Genomic DNA, 21,576 nt, shown 5'->3' with positions numbered 1-21,576 from the left:
AGCCATTGACGAGGGATTTGTACTCAGCTGCGTTGTTGGAGGCGGCGAAGTGGAGGGCATGGCATTGCCTCGGAGCCATGACTGGTCAAGCTCTAGGAGCTCCAGGGTGTTGGCATAGAGGATGTTGAGACTGCTGCCTCTGTCCATCAACACCTTGGTGAGCCAAGTGTTGCCGATGATCGGGTTGACGACGGGTGGGTACTGCCTAGGGTTTAGGACATAATCAGGGTGGTCATCCCGATCGAAGGTGATCGCCTCCCAAGACCAGTCGAGGTACCGGGGAGTGGCCACCTCAACCGAGAAGACCTCCCGGCGCTCCTTCTTTTGCTGACGCGCCGTGAGGCACGATGAAGGCCCGCCAAAGATCATGAAGGCGTTGTGCACCTCGGGGAACCCGTTGTCCTTGTCGTTGTCCCTATCGCTGGAGCCCTTCTTCTTGGCATCGTCGTTGGGGAGCCTAGGCTTGGCATAGTAACACCAGAGCATGGTGCACTCTTCGAGGGTGTCCTTCACTGGGCCCTGGTGGTAAGGGCAGGGCTTCTTAAGCATGTCGTTGAAGAGCCCGGGACCTCTGGTGGGGCCTCGGGGATTCTTGTGATCTGCGGCCATGACTAGATCAGCCTTGAGAACCTCCTGCTTCCCCTGGCGACCCTTTTTCTTTTTCTTGGGGAGGTGGGGGCCGAGACCTCGGGGCCTCGTCCCTCCGCTTTCCCTTGGCGTCGTTGTCGGGGAAGATGGCCCCGACAGCCTCTTCGCCTGAGGCGAAGTTGGTGGCGATGTCGAGGAGCGTGGCCGCCGTGGTTGGTACATTCCAGCCTCACTCTCGGACCAGGTCTCGATAGGAGGTGCCGGAGAGGAACGCCTGGATAATTTCCAAGTCGCCGACGCTGGGCAACTCAGTGCATTGCTTGGAGAAGCGTCGGATGAAGTCTCGGAGAGACTCGTTCGGCCTCTGGCGACAACTCTTGAGGTCCCAGGAGTTCTCGGGGCGCACGCATGTGCCCTGGAAATTCCCGACGAAGACCTTTACCAAGTCACGCCAGTTGTTGATCTACAAGGGAGGGAGGTGTTCGAGCCAGGCTCGCACCGAGTCTGATAGGAACAAGGGGAGGTTGCGGATGATGAGTAGGTCATCGTCCGTGCCACAGCTCGGGGTTGGTCTCGCCGCTGTACTTTGAGAGGTTGGCCAGTTGCTGAAACCGTACCGGGAAGTGGGCGCCACGGATGGCCTTGCTGAAGACTCGAGGGCCAGGTGGCCCAGGAGAAGGACTGCGGTCCTCCCCACTATCGTAGCGACCTCCTCGGTGCAGGTGGTAGCCTCCGGCGGGCCCATCGTTGTCATGGCGCCGTCGCCTGCTGACCACATCGCGGTCGCCTTGCGCCTCGCGTCGGTCATAGAGGCGGTCGTGCACCGAGGGGGCCTTGTTGGCTGTCAATGCCCGAGCAGGCTCGAGACGAACCGAGGCCTCTCTATCCTATCGAGGCGGTGCCATGGGTAGTTTCAAGGTGCCCCCGCGCCGTCGAGAGGCGGAACTTTTGGCCTGCTGTACCGCGGCAGTCTCAAGGAGGTCTCGGAGCTCATTGTGGACCCGTCGTCCCTCCGAGGTAGAGGGCTCAGGCATTGTCCAGAGTAGCATCGCTGCTACCACGATGTTCTGGCTAGCGCGATTGAAGATAAGGGGTTGCTCGCCCCCTTCGTCGTTGTTGATGCGGTGGTTGACGTCACGAGCCCTCCGCCGGGCTACTCCGCCATCACCGCGACCCTGCTGCTCTTGCTTGAGAGTGTCTCGGAGCTGCTGCAGAAGGAGTCGGTCTTGTTCAACCTTGGCCTGAAGCTCACGGAGCTGTTCTAGGTCTAGGCGTCGAAGTTCCTCGGGGATGGGGTTCTCGTTCCGCGCTACCGGGGGCTCGACGCGTGGAGGTGTGGCATCGCCTGCCCCCTCGTGGGGAGGTTAGCGATTGCCTGCCCCTTTGTCCTCATCGCTCGCGCTTAGCACCCCGAGCTCGACGTTGAATCACTCACGAGTGGGATCATAAGTGTCTTCATCGTTGGAGTCAGAGTAGCCAAAGCAGTAGTCGCTTGCGGCCATGAAGCGACGCATGGCTTTAGGGTAACGAAGCCTGGAGAAGTCCGCTTTGGCCCATGCCTCGTCCTACTCTGAGGAGTCAGCGTGGGTGTGGGTCAGGATTGTGGCGATGAGGTCGAGGGCAAAATGTTGGTAGGCGGTGGCGGCATTGCCCAACCCGAAGGGGTACGGGGATGGTGTTGTCACCGGGCTCTGCTCCGTTGGAGTTGACTCCTTGGGAGGTGGCGGGGCAGAGCTTGATGATGGGGCGTTGCTGCGTGCCACCGGCGTCTTTCTCTTGCCTAGGCTTAAGCTAGACAGGTCCCCAGCCAGGGACTCTGTACCAACAGCCCAGTATGGGATACTGGCAAAGCGTGGTGCATCGCCCTAAGCTCGCGTGGTGTCAGGGTGGTCCCACCCACGTCGTGCCTGGTGAGCGCAACGAGAGCGACGTCCCGGGCGCCGCCTACGCCTAGGCTGCTGGTGTGTGATGTCGTCGTCCATCAATGGGGCTCTGGTTGGGAGGAGTACCATATCGTACTCATATCCTCGAGACATGAACTCTAGGCTCCCGAACTAGATCACCGTGCCGAGACGCAGTGGTCGAGCGGGGTCTGCCATCTAGAACTTGTTGGGATGACTAAGCTGACACGCAATATGGTCCCCTACCTGGCGCATCAACTGTTGGTGTTTTGGGTCCGACGAGTCCTCAACCGACTAGTGAAAGTGTACTGCGTGCCCCTAATCCCGGATGGTGATGCAAAGAGACACAAGGTTTATACTGATTCGGGCAATAGGTGCCCTACGTCCAGTCTGAGAGAGCGATCTTGTATTCCTTGCACCGAGGTGCTTGTAGTAGGGGTTTACAAGCTGGGCGAGAGAGAGAGCTAGTCCTAGGTCTCTGCGTAGAGTGGCGTGGGTTGCTTGAGATGTTGATCTCTTGTAGTGAGGGAGCGTGTGTGTTATAGAGCGTTGTGCGTTGCTTGCACGTGTGAGTCCCCTCCCCCTAGAAGCGGCCCCGATCACTCCCTTTTATAGTCGAAGGGAGGCACAGGGGCGGTACATGTATTTGCTACGTGGCATTTTGTGAGCAGAGGCGGCATGTTTGAGCCCTGTAGCTCGTCACTATGGCGGCATGGTCGGTGGAGCGGTCTTGTCCTCGGTTCACTGGAGCGACGCGTCGGTCACGCCTGATCCTGTGCGACGTGGGAGCTCCTATGGTGGCATGCACGCCTTCTTCTGTTGGAGGCGTGCTGGTCACTGTATGTTTGACTGGCGCGGAGAGCCGAGGCTAGGTAGATGCGACGGCGCGGGTGCACTAATTCCGAGGCTATAGGAGCTTGGCCCTGTGCACGACGTGGGAGCTCCTGCAGCCTAACGCAGGGCATGGCGCGTACTGCGGACGACGTGCCGGTCCTAGAGTGCTGACAACGTAGAGAGCCAAGGCCCAGTCGGTGCAGAGGCTGAACCATTGTGGGGGGCTCGACGGGCACGAGTCCTGAGGCTACAGGAGCCCGGAAGCGGATAGCCGAGGCTCGGAGGGTGCAGTTGGTCTTGCACGTCGATTCCGAGGCTACAGGGACCCAGACTTGACTCCCCACGCTGCGCTGTCCTTGGAGCAGGGGTTAGGCAGCATAGTGCAGCACGGGTGTCAGCCATGGGCACAGTGCCGAGCACAGCGGCCTATAACCCCTGCCCCGTCCTGTCCTGGACGGCATGGCGACGATGTGGCTCCCGTCTCATTGGCCACTCCGCTGTATCATGCCGTCGTTCGGCTAACGTCGCGGGAGTGGTTGGACGCGTTAGTTGGATGTGACGTCCCGTCAGAGAAGTCGGTCAAGGCGGCGGCGACGGGGTTGATGCCGAGCCAGCCTCGAGCGAGTCGGTAACTGGGCGCTCGTGGCACTGCGAAAAGCTTGAGGAGACAGTGAGACACCACACATGCATGGGAGTTTTCCTGACCAGTGACCACGGATGGATTCACATTCACAGGTTCCCTAAAGCCGAGGATCCGGGCGGCGTGGATTTTTTTTTTAATTTTAACACTTTTTGAAAACTAATTTAAATCTAACACGATCGGAGTTTTTTAACTAACACTTTTGGCCGCGCCTATTGCCCTGGCGCGGCCAAATGTCTGTGCCGCGTCAAGCATGGTGACACGGCAGAGGGCTGACGTGACGGTGACCGGAATCGCTGACCGCTGACGTGGCAGGGCTCTGCCGCGCCACCGATCTTGGCGCGGCAGTGCCGCACCACAGATCATGGCGCGGCTGGGCTAAATAAATATCGCGAGCGAGCCCCCCCCCTCCCCCGCCCGCACGCACCCCTGCCCGCCCGCCTGCCGCCAGCGCCTGCACGCGGCCGCGCCCGCCCACGCCGCGCCCGCGCCGGCCGCGCCACGAACTCTAGCGCGTCAAGGCCGCCCGCTCCTAAGGTAACCTCTCAATTTCATGTTATTTTGATTACTATTGTTTTAGGATAATTAGTGATTTAGGATAATTAGTAATATAGGTTAGTTAGGGTTTTATGATTGTTATTGATTTATGATAGTTAGTGATTTAGGATAGTTAGTGATTTAGGATAGTTAGGTTAGTGAATTTGTTTATGATTTACGTAGGTAGTTTTTAGGTTTGAGGTTAGGATTTTGGGTTTAGTGATTAATTAGGTATTTATTATTTAGTTTATAGTTAGTTATTTAGTTAGGGATTTTGGGTATAGATACTAGTTTACAAATGTCGGTACTTACTAGTGCGTGATACGTCGATTTTGATGACTTCATGAAGTTTCGTCAAATGTTTATATTCCTAGTGAAGTTGTTTATGTTACTAGTGCGTGATATATCTGTTAATTTTACTTTGAACATATACATGTGCTTTCATATTGCATGACAAGTAGTTCAAATTTTGCAATGATACATAATGTTAATTTGAATACTCTAACGCTTTGTTTATCAATTTGTAACAGGATGACCCCTCCCACGCAGCACCCATTGTACCCCATTATTGAGGTGGAGTACGACGACCAGCACCGAGCACACATCTTGAGTGACAACGACGCAGAGGTGGCCTTGCCTACTTTGAGGCCCCGCACGCACACCAGGGCGCACCAGTGGGGACGAGCGTTATACGCCGTACATACGGCGTGCCGGCTTCCTCGAGCTTGTCTATGTTGTCAACCACGGTCTTCTGCCCCTTGACCCAGCACTACTTACTGTAGTTGTAGACAGGTGCGAGTGCATTCTTTGTACGTAAATTTTCTTGTAACAAATTTAAGACAACTAACAGTCGTTCTATTCTTATAACAGGTGGAGGCCTGAGACCCACACGTTCCACCTACCTTGTGGTGAGATGACCTTGACCATGCAGAACATGAAGGCTATTTTAGGCCTTCGGTTGGGGGAACTTCCAGTGACAGGGATAGTTGACAACGATCACTGGACAGAGCTGGTGGCTCAGTTTACTGGCTTTCTTCCACTAGACGACGAGGCTTCCAAGAAAAATAAGTGAGAAATTAAAGCCTATTTAATACTCGCATTGCTTTTCTACGGCCATCGGGTCTCATTTTCTTTGGTAAATTTCAAGAAAACTTATAGTGTTTCGTCGTCCTGGATCACAGAGCGCTTTGATTACTTAAACCCATAGGCTGAGGAGGCTCAGATCGATAGGTTCGCTCGAGTGTGGCTCTAGCACTTTCTTGGTGCTTTCCTCTTCCTAGACGCCCCGGGCAACACCATCAGCTGGATCTTCCTTGACATACTACGTCAGCCGTGGGAGAACGTAGCGGCGTACAACTAGGGCAGCGCAGTCCTGGCATAGATGTATCGACAGCTATGCGTTGTCTGCCGTCGCACCTCAGGGTATACGAACCTTGGAGGTTGCTCGTACCTACTCCAGGTTTGGTGTTGGGAACGATGGCCAGTTGAGAGGCCCCTTAGTACTGGTTTACCGGTAAGTACTTCGGTTCATTATATTCTTCGATATGGTTACATATGATGAGTTTATTAATGGCTAATTCATTATCGTGTTCAATGCAGCAATGGAACAGACATGATACACTCCCTGTAGCTCTATTTATCTAGACTGAATCAGAGTTAGTTAGAGGGAATGCGAGGCGCAAGTACAGGGAGTACACGGATGGTCTCGACGTCCTGACACAGCACCAGGTTACGCTCTCTTTTCTATCATACATGTGTCTTGTTCAATCTACACTATATCACAGCCTAACTCAATTACGAAATGTTCAGGTGCATTGGTGTCCTTGGGATGCTCCCGAGCTCCGGTACTATCTCAGTCCTATCACTAGGCATGAGTCAGAGGAGTATCGCTGCAACATCCCTCTTATTTTCTTCCACGTGGTCGAGATTTACTTGCCCGTCAGGGTCTGCAGACAGTTTGAAAGAATGACAGGCTGCCCACCACTGCTTTACTCCACCAACCAAGGATTGCACGGGTGCGTTATCGATTAATAACAAAGCTATAATTCAGAGGTGTGTGTGGTACAACTAACATCGTTTTGTTGCAGGTATGACCGTAGGAAGAGGTACAAGACCAAGCATTGGCGCGCGACACACAACGCGCACATCCACTTGTAGGAGACCAGGGAATGGTAGCCGATCCATGCGGGTCCTCCACACGACCAGCACACCTTCGATGAGTACCTGCGCTGGCTTCACAGGTCTACGAGGACACATATCAAGCCCCTGTACACTGAGGAGACAATTGACGATGACTCGGAGGAAGATGTGATCGAAGATGTGTACAACGTTGCCACTAGAGATGACACACAGCTACAGAGAGCCCCGCTACAAAGATACGTGGTAAGATACTTGAATGGTACAATTTGTTATCTATTTGGTATTAAGTATGTATACTAAAACTATTCAACCGCGTTTTTGTACTCAGGTGACACAATTGTCGAGGCTGTCCAACGAAGCAGCGTTCCGGCTTCACGAGTCTAGAGGGCAGGGGCCAGGCGTTCTCAAGGCTTTTGTGGAGGTAAACATAAACTAGTCCATTCCGAAATTATTTCTTTAGTATATATGCGTTTGGGAAATGCACTAACTTTAACGTTTATTTATGCAGAAGGTGAAGAAGAGCTGCAGGAAGCTAGCTCAAAAGCTGAGCTGCATGGACACTCTTTATGAGGAACCGCCACTCCCGACGCGGTTGGGTGGCACGTTTTTAGCCTATTTGAGGACACCAGCTGGCTCTTCTCAGCTGATGATAGGTGCCACTTCCGCGGTGCGTACACCACCATATCATAGCGCTGGAAAGGACCCTGCAACCAAGGACGACGATGACGACGACGACGACCCCCTGGGCTTCCGTAGACAGCACGACCAGTGAGACGATTGGCCGCAGGACGAGATCGGCATGTCTCAGCTAGGTGGTGCCCCGCTTGGTACCCAATGAGCCTCACGGGTACTAACAAAGGTAGTTTCTTTAAATACGTAGGCTATATAAACTAACGATCATAAAGAATTCTAAGTAATCGTGCATATCATATACTTGCAGGATACGAGCCGTACGCACCGGCGACGCGACCACACCGACGTTGGCTACACTCCCAATGTGTTGCCAACAAATCCGAAGAGACATAGGCGCCCGAGGGATCCTTACACTCCTGGGTCTTAGTTTGTTAGGTCGAACTATTATTGGCGTCCGAAACTTGCAGGCTTAGTTGGTTATGTTATGTCGAACTTATGTCAAACCAATAAAAATGTTATGTGGCAGCTTATCAACTTGCGCATGGACTTCATTTATTTGCTTCATATTCGTTTCAATGCGTCGCGGCATCACTGCATGTGAGATTAAGTAGCAACTAGTTCGAAAATCGGCAAGACATAAGTTCCCTTAAAAAAATATTCGTTTGAATCCGATCCAATTTTTCGTAATCGATTAGTTAACATGGTGGTTAACCGTATTATGAAAGATGGAAAAAAAATCATTGCCTTATCAAATTCTCTATTCGGCCGTGAAGCTAATTCAACAAAAGACAGAAACAAATCCATTATTGATTTTACGTCAAGCAATACTTAGAATAACTCCCACTATCGGTGCGACGCGTTCCGATTAAACCGTCCAGGTACCGCCGGGCGGGCGGCGGGCACGGCGGCCAGGCAGGCTTGCTGCTCGGGCAGGCAGAATTGGCCGTGGGGTTTTATTCGGCTCTGCCGTGTCACAGATTAAGGCGTGTCACTGCCGCACCAAGGTCGATGGCGCGGCAGACCCTGCCCCGTCAGCGGTTAGCGATTCCGGTCGCCGCCACGTCAGCCCTTTGCCGCGCCACCATGCATGGCGCGGCACAGGCATTTGGCCACGCCAGGACAATAGGCGTGGCCTAAAGTGTGAGTTTAAAAAAAACGACCTTATTAGATTTAAAATTAGTTTTCAACTAGTGTTAAAATTAAAAAAAAAATCACGGCGTGCAGTGGCCGTGAGTCAGTGAGCAACAGCGAAATGGTGGTAAGGTTTTGCTTCGATAGCCACCACAAAGGACAGCACCAGACCCAGATAAGCTGCTTTCTTGGACTTTTGGAGATCGTGGCAGTTCTGCCAGTCGAGATGAACCACTAGCAGCCTTTTCTGCAGGCGCAGCGACAAGAGTGTAGGTTCATCGAACGTCTGGATGACATGGAATCATGTTCCACGATTGGGTGTGCCGCCCGTGGGCTTTGCGGCACTTTGCGACGCACTCACACACAGCTAGTCTTCTTTTCTTTTCTTTTTTACTTTTGTATAAGATTAAATAACACTCGGAACAGCTTAAACATGTGTCCTTGGTTGTGAGTTGTGACGTGCCTCTGTACTGCTCTTTTCATCTTTCGCTGTCACACGTTCTAAGATCATCGAAAGAGAGCAAAGTTATATGTGCTGATGAATTATTGGTACTACTCTGTTCATCTTTTGCTCGATCGCACCTCGCTGACGTCTCCATGAAATCATCTCATGTCAGTGTCTTACCTTGCCCTGTCCAACGACAGTCCACTTCCACGAGTCTCCTCGTCCTCGTCTATATATAAATTCAGCCCCTACCCTACCCGTTAGCTACTCTGAAGTTCAGACACACACACACACTTCACACTTCAAGCTCTCATTGGTCCTGTCACCGCTCACCAGTGATGGCCGGCGGACAGCGGCGTCGGTCGGGGGCGGCGGACGTGGCGTCGTGGTGCTCCCTGCTGGCGCTCGTGATGGTCGTTGGGTCGCTCGCCGGGTCGGGGGACGAGGAGGAGCAGTACAACAGAGGCGGGTTGGTGGTGCGCGGGGCGCGGCCGTGCGACGAGCTGTACGTGGTGGCGAAGGGGGAGACGCTGCACAGCATCAGCGCCAGGTGCGGCGACCCCTACATCCTGGAGCACAACCCGCACGTCCACGACCCCGACGACGTCTTCCCCGGCCTTGTCATCAAGATCACGCCGCGCGCCGGCAACTCCAACTCCAACTCCGCCGGCGCCAACATGTGAAACGGTGGATCACGCGCATGTATGTATGTATGTATCGCCCGGAACGTCCTGCCGATGGAACGCGAGGCGCCGACGTGAGCGGTCGGGCACGGGCAGGAACTCTCTCGTTGTGTTTCCAGTCGTGTCTTGTAAATACTGCCTGTGAGAAGGGCTCGACTACGAGCAGAAATAAGAGGTCACATTATGCTTGCACTAGGCATCTTTTTTTGACAAAGGATAACTCTGCTTTTAATAAGAAAGCAAATATGTTTATACATCGTCTGCGAATTGCTGGGATACCAGCTTACAAAGTAAGCACGGGGAAACTGATAACAGCAGCAAACTACTGAAGTTTAAAACCACACCCTCCCAAAAGCAACCGTGACACGCAGGCCAAAAACAAGAAGAGAAACCATCCTCTCTCACACTACCATTACAGAAGCTCCTCCATATCTTGAGGCTTCTTGTTCTTCAGGAAGTGCTCCATCATATGTTTCACCTTTGATTTCTCCACCGGCTTCAGTAAGATCTTCCATTTGTGCAGAAAGTTGGACATTTGAATAACAATTCAGTTGGTGATTTTAGAAAAAAGAATTCTCAATTATTCTTTATCTATGACAAAGTTAAGGAAAACAGGATCAACAGATTCTAGGGGAATTACAGATAATGCAGTTAGCGCTCCCCTTCCATTTTCTTTGTTTCAGAACTACTCCTGTAGTCCTGTTTGGAATCATAGCAAATTAGCAAGCCATGAAAACTTTCAGCTATAGAGGCATCCAACTATACACTGATTTCGAAGAATACTCCACAATTTCTTCCTTCTATTGCATAGAACCCCTTTGAAGATTTTACACCTATGCATTGATTTCGTGGAATATACTCCTTGTTTCTCCATCTTCTATGAAATTATGTCTTCCTCATCATTTACTACAACTTTCTGTAATTTTCCAACAGCCATTCCCCACTCTGTAACTTCCTCTGTCCCAAATTTTCTCAAAAAATATAAAATCCATTCTTCTCCACCCCAGCATTCCCTGACAAGAGCCTTTTTTTTATTTCTGCAATATGCATAAATTCTTGGGAAGGCAAGTTTTAACGGAATCTACGGCCATACATCATCCCAAAATAAGGCGTTGTGCCCATATGTCCATGTCCTGTAAAGCAAGACAGGGAGGCCGAATCAAACATAGATTACAAATACTATATACCAGTTCATTGTATGAAAAGCATGCACATGATACCTGTAAATTAATCTCAAGATTGGCAAGTAAACTCTCCTGCTTGCTGCTCACAACAAATTCGTCTGACGCATATCGTCATCCAGCTCCGTTTAAAAAGCTCACCATCCCGCCTGCATGCTATACACCTCCTCCATTCCTCGCAGCCCATCTTTGCACCGTAGAACAACCGCGCAGTGTTTTATTTAAACATCTACTCTTGATCTACCCACGAGCTAACTCCGAATATATAAGCGAGCCGAACTTTTCTCCTATCTGATCACTGCTGTTGCTGAATTACCCGGCGAAAATGGCGCCTGGGCTTGCCAGCTCGGCCGCGCTGGGGGTTTTGGCCGTCGTTCTTGGTTCCTCATTCCTCGTCGCACTCTCGGAGGATGGTTCGTGCCGGACTGCATGCCGTGAATACGATCATGCGTTTTTTTTTGGAATCTCTGCGGTTTAGCAACGTGTGAATTGGCATGGTCATTTGTGTGTGCAGAACCACTGGAGAACCTGCGGTTCGTGCGCCACGCACAGGACGCGCCCCTGGTGTCGCAGTACAACTACATCGTCATCGGCGGCGGCACGGCGGGGTGCCCGCTGGCGGCGACGCTGTCGGAGCACTCGCGCGTGCTGCTCCTGGAGCGTGGGGGCCTGCCCTACCGCAACATGTCCAACCAGCAGCACTTCACGGACGCGCTGGCGGACACGTCCCCGGCGTCGCCCGCGCAGCGGTTCGTCTCCGAGGACGGCGTGGTGAACGCGCGGGCGCGGGTGCTGGGCGGTGGGAGCTGCCTCAACGCCGGGTTCTACACGCGGGCCAGCAACGACTACGTGCGCGCCGCCGGGTGGGACACCCGCCTCGTCAACTCGTCCTACCGCTGGGTGGAGCGCGCGCTCGTGTTCCGCCCCGACGTGCCCCCGTGGCAGGCCGCGCTCCGCGACGCGCTGCTCGAGGCCGGCGTCACGCCCGACAACGGGTTCACCTTCGACCACGTCCCGGGCACCAAGATCGGGGGCACCATCTTCGACAACAGCGGCCAGCGGCACACCGCCGCCGACTTCCTCCGCCACGCGCGACCCAGGGGGCTCACCGTGTTCCTCTACGCTACCGTCTCGAGGATCCTCTTCAGGCAGCAAGAGGGTGTGCCGTACCCGGTGGCGTACGGCGTGGTGTTCACGGACCCGCTCGGGGTGCAGCACCGGGTGTACCTCCGCGACGGCGACAAGAACGAGGTGATCCTGTCCGCGGGGACGCTGGGGAGCCCGCAGCTGCTGATGCTGAGCGGCGTCGGCCCGCAGGCGCACCTGGAGGCGCACGGCATCCAGGTGCTGGTCGACCAGCCCATGGTCGGGCAGGGCGTGGCCGACAACCCCATGAACTCGGTGTTCATCCCGTCGCCGGTGCCCGTCACGCTCTCGCTCGTGCAGGTCGTCGGGATCACCCGCTCCGGCAGCTTCATCGAGGGCGTCAGCGGCTCCGAGTTCGGCATCCCGGTCTCTGAGGGCGCCCGCCGCCTAGCTCGCAACTTCGGCCTCTTCTCTCCTCAGGTGCTTCCATATATACTGACAACAACGTAGACGGAAATGTACTGACGGACAGTCGTGCGGCAGACCGGGCAGCTGGGCACGCTGCCGCCGAAGCAGAGAACCCCAGAGGCTCTGGAGCGCGCGGCGGAGGCGATGCGGCGGCTGGACAGGCGGGCGTTCCGGGGCGGCTTCATCCTGGAGAAGATCCTGGGCCCCGTCTCCTCCGGCCACATCGAGCTGCGGTCCGCCGACCCGCGGGCGAACCCGGCGGTGACGTTCAACTACTTCCAGGAGTCGGAGGACCTGGAGCGGTGCGTGCACGGCATCCAGACGATCGAGCGGGTGATCCAGTCCCGGGCCTTCGCCAACTTCACCTACGCCAACGCCTCGGTGGAGTCCATCTTCACCGACTCCGCCAACTTCCCCGTCAACCTCCTGCCGCGGCACGTCAACGACTCCCGGACGCCCGAGCAGTACTGCAGGGACACCGTCATGACCATCTGGCACTACCACGGCGGATGCCAGGTCGGCGCCGTCGTCGACGACGATTACCGGGTTTTCGGCGTGCAGCGGCTTAGGGTGATCGACAGCTCCACGTTCAAGTACTCCCCCGGGACCAACCCGCAGGCCACCGTCATGATGCTCGGAAGGTATATGGGGGTCAAAATTCAGGCCGAGAGGTGGAGGAAATGATCGAGAGCGAGTGGTTTCAGCATGGTCTAGGCTGTGATAATGAATATCAACACATCTGTAACTGGGTAACTGCTTTAGAGTAGGCTTTATTTTTCTCTAGACATTCTTTTAATCTCCTCTAGGCATACTTCTAGCTTCCGCTTGTTGATTCCAATCCTTCACACCCCTTGAGATGCATTGCTCAGCATTTCGCGAGAACAATGAGAATTATGCTGCAAAGGCATGATCAAGAAATAAAGGAATTCGCGATTTCATCAAAAACCCCAAAAGGGGAAAACACTTCAAAATACTCTGCAGGATCAATTTACACTCTAAACACTAACTGTTCCAGGATTTACATGGAATATCTTGGCAGTAGATCCAAATGTGATATTCCTGAACCTCTTTAATTTTTCTATATACAGGTAAAGGTACACAATACAGGTACAAATCGATTGGCTACTTATATGTACTATAAACGAATAGAGAAAAATGGCAAGGCGAGAAAGCCCTATTAGCATTTCCCCTGCTTGCCCTGCAACCAGTACCTCTTGCAAAATTTTCACACTATCTATGCTCTCAAGAAATAGGGTAAGCTAGTGCTCTATCTTTGAGATCTCCAGGGTCCCTCAGAGGCCATCAGACATTATATAATTGCACAACTAAAGTTTATATTGTGAGGTTCTCCTGGATGGCCATAAATGAGCCACAGATGTTCCCACCCAAATCTGGGAATGTTGTGCATCCTGGTAGTGGTTTCACCTTGCCTTTACGGTCAACGCTTACTGGATACTTCATGAGGTGGCCTCTCATCTCTGTCACCTCATCGGCAACAAACTGCTTCCAGTTCTCTTCCCCAAGATGCCGTACACGCCTCATGCATTCCAGGCTCTCTGGATAGTTGAAGTCTTCCTCAATGCTTCCAATATGCTCGGCCCATAAGGACATTCTGTAGCCATAAATCTACAAAGTGAAAATCAATCAATAGATTAAACTTAGTATATGGCACAAGGTGCGTCGTCAAATCAATTGCACCCCTAACATGACAGCTGAAACTAATGTATAGCCTCAGCAAAGCAGTAGCAGTGAGGACATGAAAGTATAAATAATTCCAAGTCCGATCTCATAATAGCAGCTTAGGGGCACAGCCCAGTTTTGTATGTCTCAATAAATTGGGTACACCAGATATTTGTCAGCTTGAGACAAGGGGCAATACCTGTCCACGTGGGGCAGAAAGCTTATTAGCCCATGTATATTGTGGCTGATACGCTCCCATCGCAATCTCAGTGTCTCTTATTCCTTCCATGGATCTCTGGTTAATATTAGCTGATCCAATGATAACATACTCATCGTCCACAATCATGCCTTTTGAATGTACATAGACCATGAATCTCCTATTTTTCCTAGCTTGTTCCTGAACATTAAATGCAAAGTAAGCTTGCATACATGCCATATTCAGGAGAAGAACACAGAGTGAAGAAAGTCAATTTCAACACTGATTCCCATGAAGGCAAGTATGTTTAGGTAACGATTACAAGTTCAATATCCACAAGTAACAACTTTTTGTAGAGCTAGTTCAGCATTGACAAGACATTTTTTTGTCGAGCATCCACATGAGTAAGTCAAATCACTTCAGTCATTGACCAAGAAGTTCTTTTCAAACAAAAACCTACATAGATATCTTAGTTTTCCATATAGCCTCTGAGTGTCAAGTGGCCATTTGACCTTAATGTACGTTAAAAAAAATGTACCAATATCCTTTAAGAATCATCATGATATGGGAATTCCCAATAAAATTCAGTGGAGAGGACAAAATCCAAATCTTAATGTTTTCACACTTCAACATACGGTCTAAAGGAACCATATCAGTACTTTGCCAAGAAAAAGGGAAAACCGTTGAGCTAAGTCCACCTAAAGGTCACATAACTCGTACTTTTACCTACACTATTTAATATTCCCTCCATTCCAAATTATAAGACGTTTTGGCTTTTCTAGATACATTGCTTTTACTTTGCATCTAGACATAGTGTATATCTAAGCAGATAGCAAAAATCATGTATCTAGAAAAGCCAAAATGTCTTATAATTTGGAATGGAGGAAGTACTTAACTGAAATGTTTTTGCAGCAACAAATTAAAATTGCTCTCTAAGTCAGCATAATTTGTTGAACAAAAACAAGAAAGTAGTCACCTGAGGATTATTTGCTGTATTTGAAGCATTTGAGGTGCTAGTGCTGTCAGCAACTTCACGGTTGCCAAGACAGAAGAAGTTTAAATAATCCTGAGGCTCATACATATCATCCAGGCCTACTTCTTTCAAGGCCCTGTATATTGTCTCATACATCATTTGCATGGTTTTATTCTGCAGTGTAAATATAAAAAGACGTGATTAAGCCATATGAAAACATATCATCTACAGGAACACATGAAACAAGAAATGAGCAATGACAACTGTGAATCTAACCTGCCAGTAAAGAATTCGTTGTGTTGCAGCACCAGTTGGATTACCCTCAGGCCACATGGGAACCACTATGTATGCAGAAAACCTTTCATTTGCCTTAATCTTGTTTGCAATTTTGAGAGCAATTTCAATTGGAATTAAATTGTTAGCCCCTGACATGTAGTAAAAGTTTGCAAGTGAGATGTGTAGTAAAAAGAGGAAAGGGGTAAACGACTGTAGAATGTTTTTCTGGAAGAAACACTGTGCATTGTACCATATAGAAGAACACAAAGCAAAAGTTGACACTCATTATTTACCTAAATCCTTGTTTGAATCCCAATTAAATGAAGAACCAATGAAGTACTGATTCTCAATATAAATATAATGTTGGGCTGCCCGGATAGCATGAACATAAGCTGTATGTATGCTCATGTCAATAAGCACATTCTTTCCACAAACAAGATTCTGTTGGCCAAAGCAGAAGTGTTAGTCAACATCAAAATGGAGAAACCTACAAACATAGTATTGCTAGATGGTAGATAACAGTTACCTGCATGGTTGCTGCTCGTGGATCCTTTGGAAATCCCTTGGCAGAATTTGAATCAATAGACCGAAACACCTGAATTCCAAAGTAAAAGAAAATTCAGTGCTTGCAAGGCAAAATAGCACAAAGGATAAAAGTTGGTTTTCCTTTTCAACTATGTAGGAATGCTATGAACACCTGAACATGCCATGTCTCTGGATCATTGTCGCCAAAATATATTGCATCATTTATGTTTATAATCTCTGGTATTCTTTCAATGCTGAGCAGAGCATCGTCATACGATTTTGCCAACTTTTTAATTCCATGGCGTTTGGCTGCTTTTAACCAACGCTCCTGAAAGTTTTGTAGAACATCATAAGCAGCAGGACCATCCATCTTAGAATGCAAATCATGCCACGGTTCCCTTGGACCACGAGCATCAACTGTCTGCAAAATAATGAGAAGAATTGTTTTCAGGATCAGCACAGAATGGGCGTACCCAGTGCAGAGAGCTCCCGCACAAAATAGGGAAGTGCTAATATTTTTTCCTATGCTAGAAAATGGCAAAGAACTATTATCAGTATTGCCACAAAGAAAAGATAAAGAATAGGTCAATGTTAATATTTGTTTTCTTATGCTAAATATTTTCCTCTTGATAAATTAACAACAAAATATCATAAAAGGTTCCTACATTTTCAGTATTACGAAAATTCTAGGAATCATTACATAAGAAACTGCACAGAAATGAGACTTACATTAAAGTTTGGATTGTGATAATCCTCCTTGTGCTCATTCTGCAGAGTCCGAAATAGAGGATGCCAAGGTGTATCATATCGCCCGCCACATAAATCAAGGCCTCCAACAAAAGCAACTATCTTTCTCCTATAGTTGCCAGCATCAGCATCCACAATAACTGTTTTCTGATGATGAGTAAAAATGGTTCCTGTTTCCTGGTCCACGCAAACTTCTTACATAAATAGATGGCACTCAACAAACATAATGCAAGCAGGGGCAACGGCGGCACCACAGTCCACAGTAGGGGGGGGGGGGGGGGGGGGGGACTATGTTTGATGTACACAAGTACTGTACACGTAGTTTCACCATATTATTCAGTGGAGATTTTGGCTTAATCCCCCTAATTGCTTATTTTCTAGACCCCCCAACCCCGACCCCAAATGCATTTTCTGGCTTCGCATGTGAATGCAAGATCATTTGATTTTTAAAATAAGAAACAGGTGAGGGTGGGGTACACTATGCTAAATGGTAAAGATTGATGTAATACTTTGTGACCAGAAACAAATATAAACCATCATGAATGGTAAATTTGTACGACATCATTGTCACTATTGACATTTGAGAATAGAAATAACCTGCTGTTTCACCCAGCTGTGGCGCTTCCCAGCAGATCGTGGGCACAGCAACACTTGGACTGAAGAATGCTTGAAAAATCTGCGTGTCTCCTCATCTCGTGTGCCCATGAAACCATCCTATGAGTGGAACTTTGATAAACATGAAGCACTCGATTCTTAAACATCATGAAATATGCGAAAAACATGTTACCAAATGTCTAGTGAATAAGCTACCAAACTACCCATGGAGAATTTAGCGAATAAGCTACCAAACTACCCATGGAGAATCTAGTAAAACTAATTTGATGTTATAGATGTTGGCACATTTTTCTATAAACTTGGTTAAAGTTAGAGAAGTTTGACTTAGGACAAAGCTAAAGTGAACTATAATTTAGAACGGATGGAGTATGTCATAGGGAAGCTGGACACTACATTGATGAATATCCACTTAATACTATACAGTACAGATGACAGCTAGTATTTCGGCAAATCATTTACTTGAACACCACAGAAACAAATACAAAGGTTACATCATAGTTTGCTCAATGCCATAAAGTTTAATCATGAAATTGGTGTACCGGTTCCAATAACAGAGAAATATCATAAGCGCTACCATGCAACTAATTTGAAAAGGCAGGTAATAAGTATTTTAACATTGACAGCATTAGAGTTTCTAGACACAAAATTATGTCTTTTGTAGCGTGAAGACCTTAAAGCAGCATATTTTCAACTTGATAGATAATAATACATACCAACTTATATCCAAGAATGCTCCTTGATGTAGGATCATCCCAAACAAGCAGCAGCACACGCACCCCTTCCTGTGACTTCATCTTCAACAGGTCCCCAAGTGATGGAGCTTGAGTGCCATCTCTCACGAGGTGGATTGTGTGGAAAACAGACCACCCCACGATGTAAATCAACTTCCTTGCCTGGCATATGGCGTCATAGATGTCACGCCAGCACTGCCCGTGCTGGTAGCGCAGCCCATTGCCAAGCCATATGTCTGGGAGACAACCATCAGGCACATGCGCGTCTTGATACAGGGTCACTCTCATGCCACGCCTAAGCGGGAAGTAAGTATGAGGTACGCCAAGACTGTCTGGACCAGCAATGACGCCATGGTGGTACATTGTGAGCTGAGCGACGGGGATGTACTGTATCGACAAATGTAGTACAGCTCCTGGAGCACATGGCTTGCCATTGGGCTCAAGAACAGAGTAGACACCCTGAATCCTGTCCCCAGTCAGAAGCTTCTCAGCGGGAATTGACACAACACCGATGATCTGAGCGCCGAAGACATCACTGTCCTTGACAACAAACTGGACTTCGGCAGCCTCATGCCCGACGGGCACCAAGAAGTTCTGTGACCAGACTGGATTCTCACAGTTGGGGATGACATAGGTCCGCGCGACAGTGGCATAGGAGACCTGGACGGTGACATAGGGGTCGCTGGTCATGGACGCGCTGGACATCTTGCTGCCGACAGCGCTGGTGATGCGCGGGCCGAGGAGTTCGCCGACCCTCTTGGAGAACATGTCCTTGTTAGGCAAGTGCCGGGCGTCGTGCACCCAGATGTCGAGGCTGCCGTGGAGCAGCACCACCTTGAGTGATGCCCTGAAGCTGCCGCCGTGCTGCGACCCTCCGGCGGCCGCGCCGTAGGGCACCACCTGCATCCCGCCGCCGTGGCTGCTCCCGTCGCCCAAGAAGGGGGTCGATGGCGGGGGCACGGAGGGCGACGACGCATAGTCGTGACGGTCGGAGAGGCGCATGGTGGCGAGGACATCCTCGATGGGGTACGACGGCGCGGAGGGCGCCGGCGACGGGGGTTCGGGCGCGGAGGCGTGTTGGTGGTGGTGGAAGCTGGAGCTGGGAGAGAGCCCCGGGCTGGGGCTGGGGCTAGGGTTGGTGCTCGGATAGGAGGATGGGTACGGGGATGATGGGTAGGGGTCGTACCCGTGGCCGTAGGGCGATGGATGCGGCGGCGGCGGGTAGGCGTGGTACTGCAGCGGGGGCGGGTACGCCTGGAGCGGGCCGGAGTGGTACTGCTGCTGCTGCGGCGGGGGCCGGGCGGGGGCATATCTCGGGAAGGATGGAGACGGAGAGAGGTATGGCGCGGCAGACGACGACGGCGGCGGCGCAGGCGGGTACTGGTACCCGTAAGGATACAGCTGCGCCTGCGCCTGCGGGTACGGGTACTGGTACGGCGGGTAGTGCGGCGGGTGGCCGCCGTTGTTGCCGTTCTCCATCGCCGCCCGGGGCGCCTGGTTCCTTGGTTGCTCTCAACACGACTCCTCTTTCGATTGATCTCTCCCTGTGGTGTGGTCCGAGCCCGAGATTGAATTGGCCACAGAGGCCGGAGGTGGAAGAGTCGTAGGTGGCGACCAGGACCACGACAGCAGCTGCGGGTACGAATTGAAAAAAAAAATGGATGTTGAACTTTGGAATCGGAAGAAGCAGGACGGTGGTTGGCCGGAACCGGCCCGCCGATTTCGATCCGCCACCCCTGCGGCCGTGTGGATTTGGACGCTGACCACTTCGCCGGATCGCCGCCTCGCCTCGGTCGTAACGTTGAAGGCACCTGCGCGTCAGGTTGAAAGGACGTGTCAGAGAAGGGAGAGACTTGTTGCTGGCCAGGCAGACACGCTACGAACGGAGAAGATGACGTAATCGGGATACTCTATTTTTTTAATTATCCTTGTGATGAAAAGGCAGGATCTTTATCTATCCGTACCGCAAGCAAAAGGCGGTAAGGTATTTCATTTGTCTGAATCTCTGTTCTACCAGGTCCAGGAACCTGCTTGCGGACCAAGGATTCCTGCAAGGTGGAGAACCACACCCACACGGACACGGCGCGAATGGCTCGATCCGTTCACGCGTAGATTGCTGTGTACTATACGGCATACGCTATTGGCAATTTGGCGTGAACGTACGTGCTTGCTCAGTTCGGCAAAGGATGTAATTTTAGACTTCTATATATAAAAAAGAAATATCTACCGTACGGCTCCTTTTATCTTGTCAATGCTGCAGCTTCTCTTCTCTCTCGATTGCGGATAGATCTATCTTGTTCATGCCTCCTTATACGAGTCTTTTACTTGAGTGCTATTAAAAAATTTTATAATTACACATAAGTCATTAAAAAAGTTAACCGCACATAGCTGTCACTGCTCTAAACTTATTTGCCTTACAGGCCATTCCGTTCTTGTTCTGTTTATTTTTCACCATTTAGTAGCCCTTACTGGTGGGACCGGATAGTGATATTGTCCATGTTGCCCTTGAGCGGTGGAGACCGTTTGAGCACCTGCAGCCTCGCGTTGGCCTCCAACTTTTGGAAGAAGGCGATGGGCTTGATGGCGCGGCGCAGCACCAGGGCGACCGCGAAGGGGAACGCGAACGCCGCCACGCCCTGCACCGCCGCGGCGGAACCGACACCGAGCGGAGGGGCACCGTACGCGATCCAAGCGCGGGGCGCGAGGTGCACCCCTCCGAGGAGCGCGAGCGAGCCACTGAGGCGTTGCACGGTGCGGCGGAGCGCGTCGAGCTCCCGCCGCGTCTCGTCGGCCAGCGGCGACGTGTCGCGCTCCACCATGGGGCCCTCGATCTCCTGGTGCCGCATCTCATCCAGCGACACGGGCACGGATGGGGCGCCCTGGCTAGGCTCCGACGACGCGGAGGAGGAGGGGTTGGGGCTGGGGTTTGAGGACGCGGAGAAGAAGCAGCGACCGGGATTCAGGAGTATGAAGGGGTCGCGGCCATGGGCAAATGTCTTATGGGTGGGGAGATGCGCGGCGGCGGCGGCGGCCGTTGGACTCAGGAGGCGGCGGGAGAGGTGCGAGAACGCCCTCGGAGCCTGACGAGGAAAGGTCGCGCCGTCGCGGTGGGCGCTGCCGTCTGCTCGCCTGATTCGGATTTCTGAGAAGTACCTCGAGGACGAGTCCGTCGGCGCCGCGCCCTCCGTAATATGATCTGGTCGCTCGTACATGGCCATGAAACAGCAGAGAAGGGGTTCGGCCTGGGGTTTGGCTTGCCGGCCGGGCACGCGGGGTCCGCGCTGGCCTGCAGGGCGACGGCGCACTGCCCTACAGTGGTTCCTATGGTCAACATAGGACGACAGCCATGCTCCAGCGGAGCAGCGCGCATGGGGTGAAGGCTTCGGCCGCCGGGCTCGGGGCGGCGATGGCGCGGGACGGCGGCGTGCAGCCGCTCGGCACACGAGCACGGGGCAGCGTGGAAGTGCTGCAACGAACACCGGGCAAAATCGAAGTACAAGAACGCTGTCCATCGACGCCGAGTCCACCGGCGCCGCGCCCTCCACCGCCAAAGGCTAACATAGACAA

General features: G+C 51.6%; 4 protein-coding genes across 4 annotated transcripts; 2 read left to right on the top strand and 2 right to left on the bottom strand.

The window, feature by feature from the left end:
- The first annotated feature begins 9,131 nt into the window (after window positions 1-9,131).
- Window positions 9,132-9,742, top strand: LOC136493683 (uncharacterized). The gene has a single exon (XM_066489794.1). The coding sequence runs from the start codon at window positions 9,187-9,189 to the stop codon at window positions 9,529-9,531; it is 345 nt and encodes a 114-aa protein (XP_066345891.1). The 5' UTR covers window positions 9,132-9,186; the 3' UTR covers window positions 9,532-9,742.
- Window positions 9,743-11,022: 1,280 nt separating this feature from the next.
- Window positions 11,023-13,062, top strand: LOC136541609 (protein HOTHEAD-like). Its single transcript, XM_066533589.1, has 3 exons — window positions 11,023-11,125; window positions 11,227-12,278; window positions 12,342-13,062. Exons 1-3 carry the CDS (start codon window positions 11,038-11,040, stop codon window positions 12,948-12,950), a joined length of 1,749 nt encoding a protein of 582 aa, XP_066389686.1. The 5' UTR covers window positions 11,023-11,037; the 3' UTR covers window positions 12,951-13,062.
- A 172-nt stretch (window positions 13,063-13,234) lies between these two features.
- On the bottom strand, window positions 13,235-19,864 carry LOC136541601 (phospholipase D gamma 1-like). The gene is made up of 11 exons (XM_066533579.1): window positions 19,588-19,864; window positions 17,992-19,533; window positions 17,261-17,377; window positions 16,646-16,840; window positions 16,089-16,337; window positions 15,918-15,986; window positions 15,685-15,832; window positions 15,392-15,540; window positions 15,119-15,289; window positions 14,146-14,343; window positions 13,235-13,892 (listed from the first exon to the last, which is right to left on the bottom strand). The coding sequence occupies exons 2-11, from the start codon at window positions 19,486-19,488 to the stop codon at window positions 13,599-13,601; spliced, it is 3,087 nt and encodes a 1,028-aa protein (XP_066389676.1). The 5' UTR covers window positions 19,489-19,533; window positions 19,588-19,864; the 3' UTR covers window positions 13,235-13,598.
- A 610-nt stretch (window positions 19,865-20,474) lies between these two features.
- Window positions 20,475-21,250, bottom strand: LOC136463296 (uncharacterized). Its single transcript, XM_066462305.1, has one exon. It carries the CDS (start codon window positions 21,225-21,227, stop codon window positions 20,475-20,477), a length of 753 nt encoding a protein of 250 aa, XP_066318402.1. The 5' UTR covers window positions 21,228-21,250.
- Window positions 21,251-21,576: the final 326 nt, after the last annotated feature.

The sequence above is a fragment of the Miscanthus floridulus genome, chromosome 1, assembly GCF_019320115.1.
Source record: "Miscanthus floridulus cultivar M001 chromosome 1, ASM1932011v1, whole genome shotgun sequence".
Lineage (NCBI taxonomy): Eukaryota > Viridiplantae > Streptophyta > Magnoliopsida > Poales > Poaceae > Miscanthus > Miscanthus floridulus.
This window is presented reverse-complemented; position numbering and strand designations above follow the sequence as displayed.

Excerpts from the sequence above, each read along its gene's own strand:
- LOC136493683 (XM_066489794.1), top strand. The coding sequence starts at position 9,187 with ATGGCCGGCGGACAGCGGCGTCGGTCGGGGGCGGCGGACGTGGCGTCG.
- LOC136541609 (XM_066533589.1), top strand. The coding sequence starts at position 11,038 with ATGGCGCCTGGGCTTGCCAGCTCGGCCGCGCTGGGGGTTTTGGCCGTC. Across the intron at positions 11,126-11,226 it reads CGTCGCACTCTCGGAGGATG|AACCACTGGAGAACCTGCGG; the intron begins GTTCGTGCCGGA and ends TTGTGTGTGCAG. Across the intron at positions 12,279-12,341 it reads TCGGCCTCTTCTCTCCTCAG|ACCGGGCAGCTGGGCACGCT; the intron begins GTGCTTCCATAT and ends GTCGTGCGGCAG.
- LOC136541601 (XM_066533579.1), bottom strand. The coding sequence starts at position 19,488 with ATGGAGAACGGCAACAACGGCGGCCACCCGCCGCACTACCCGCCGTAC. Across the intron at positions 16,338-16,645 it reads ATCACAATCCAAACTTTAAT|ACAGTTGATGCTCGTGGTCC; the intron begins GTAAGTCTCATT and ends ATTATTTTGCAG. Across the intron at positions 15,833-15,917 it reads CACGAGCAGCAACCATGCAG|AATCTTGTTTGTGGAAAGAA; the intron begins GTAACTGTTATC and ends TTTGGCCAACAG.
- LOC136463296 (XM_066462305.1), bottom strand. The coding sequence starts at position 21,227 with ATGGCCATGTACGAGCGACCAGATCATATTACGGAGGGCGCGGCGCCG.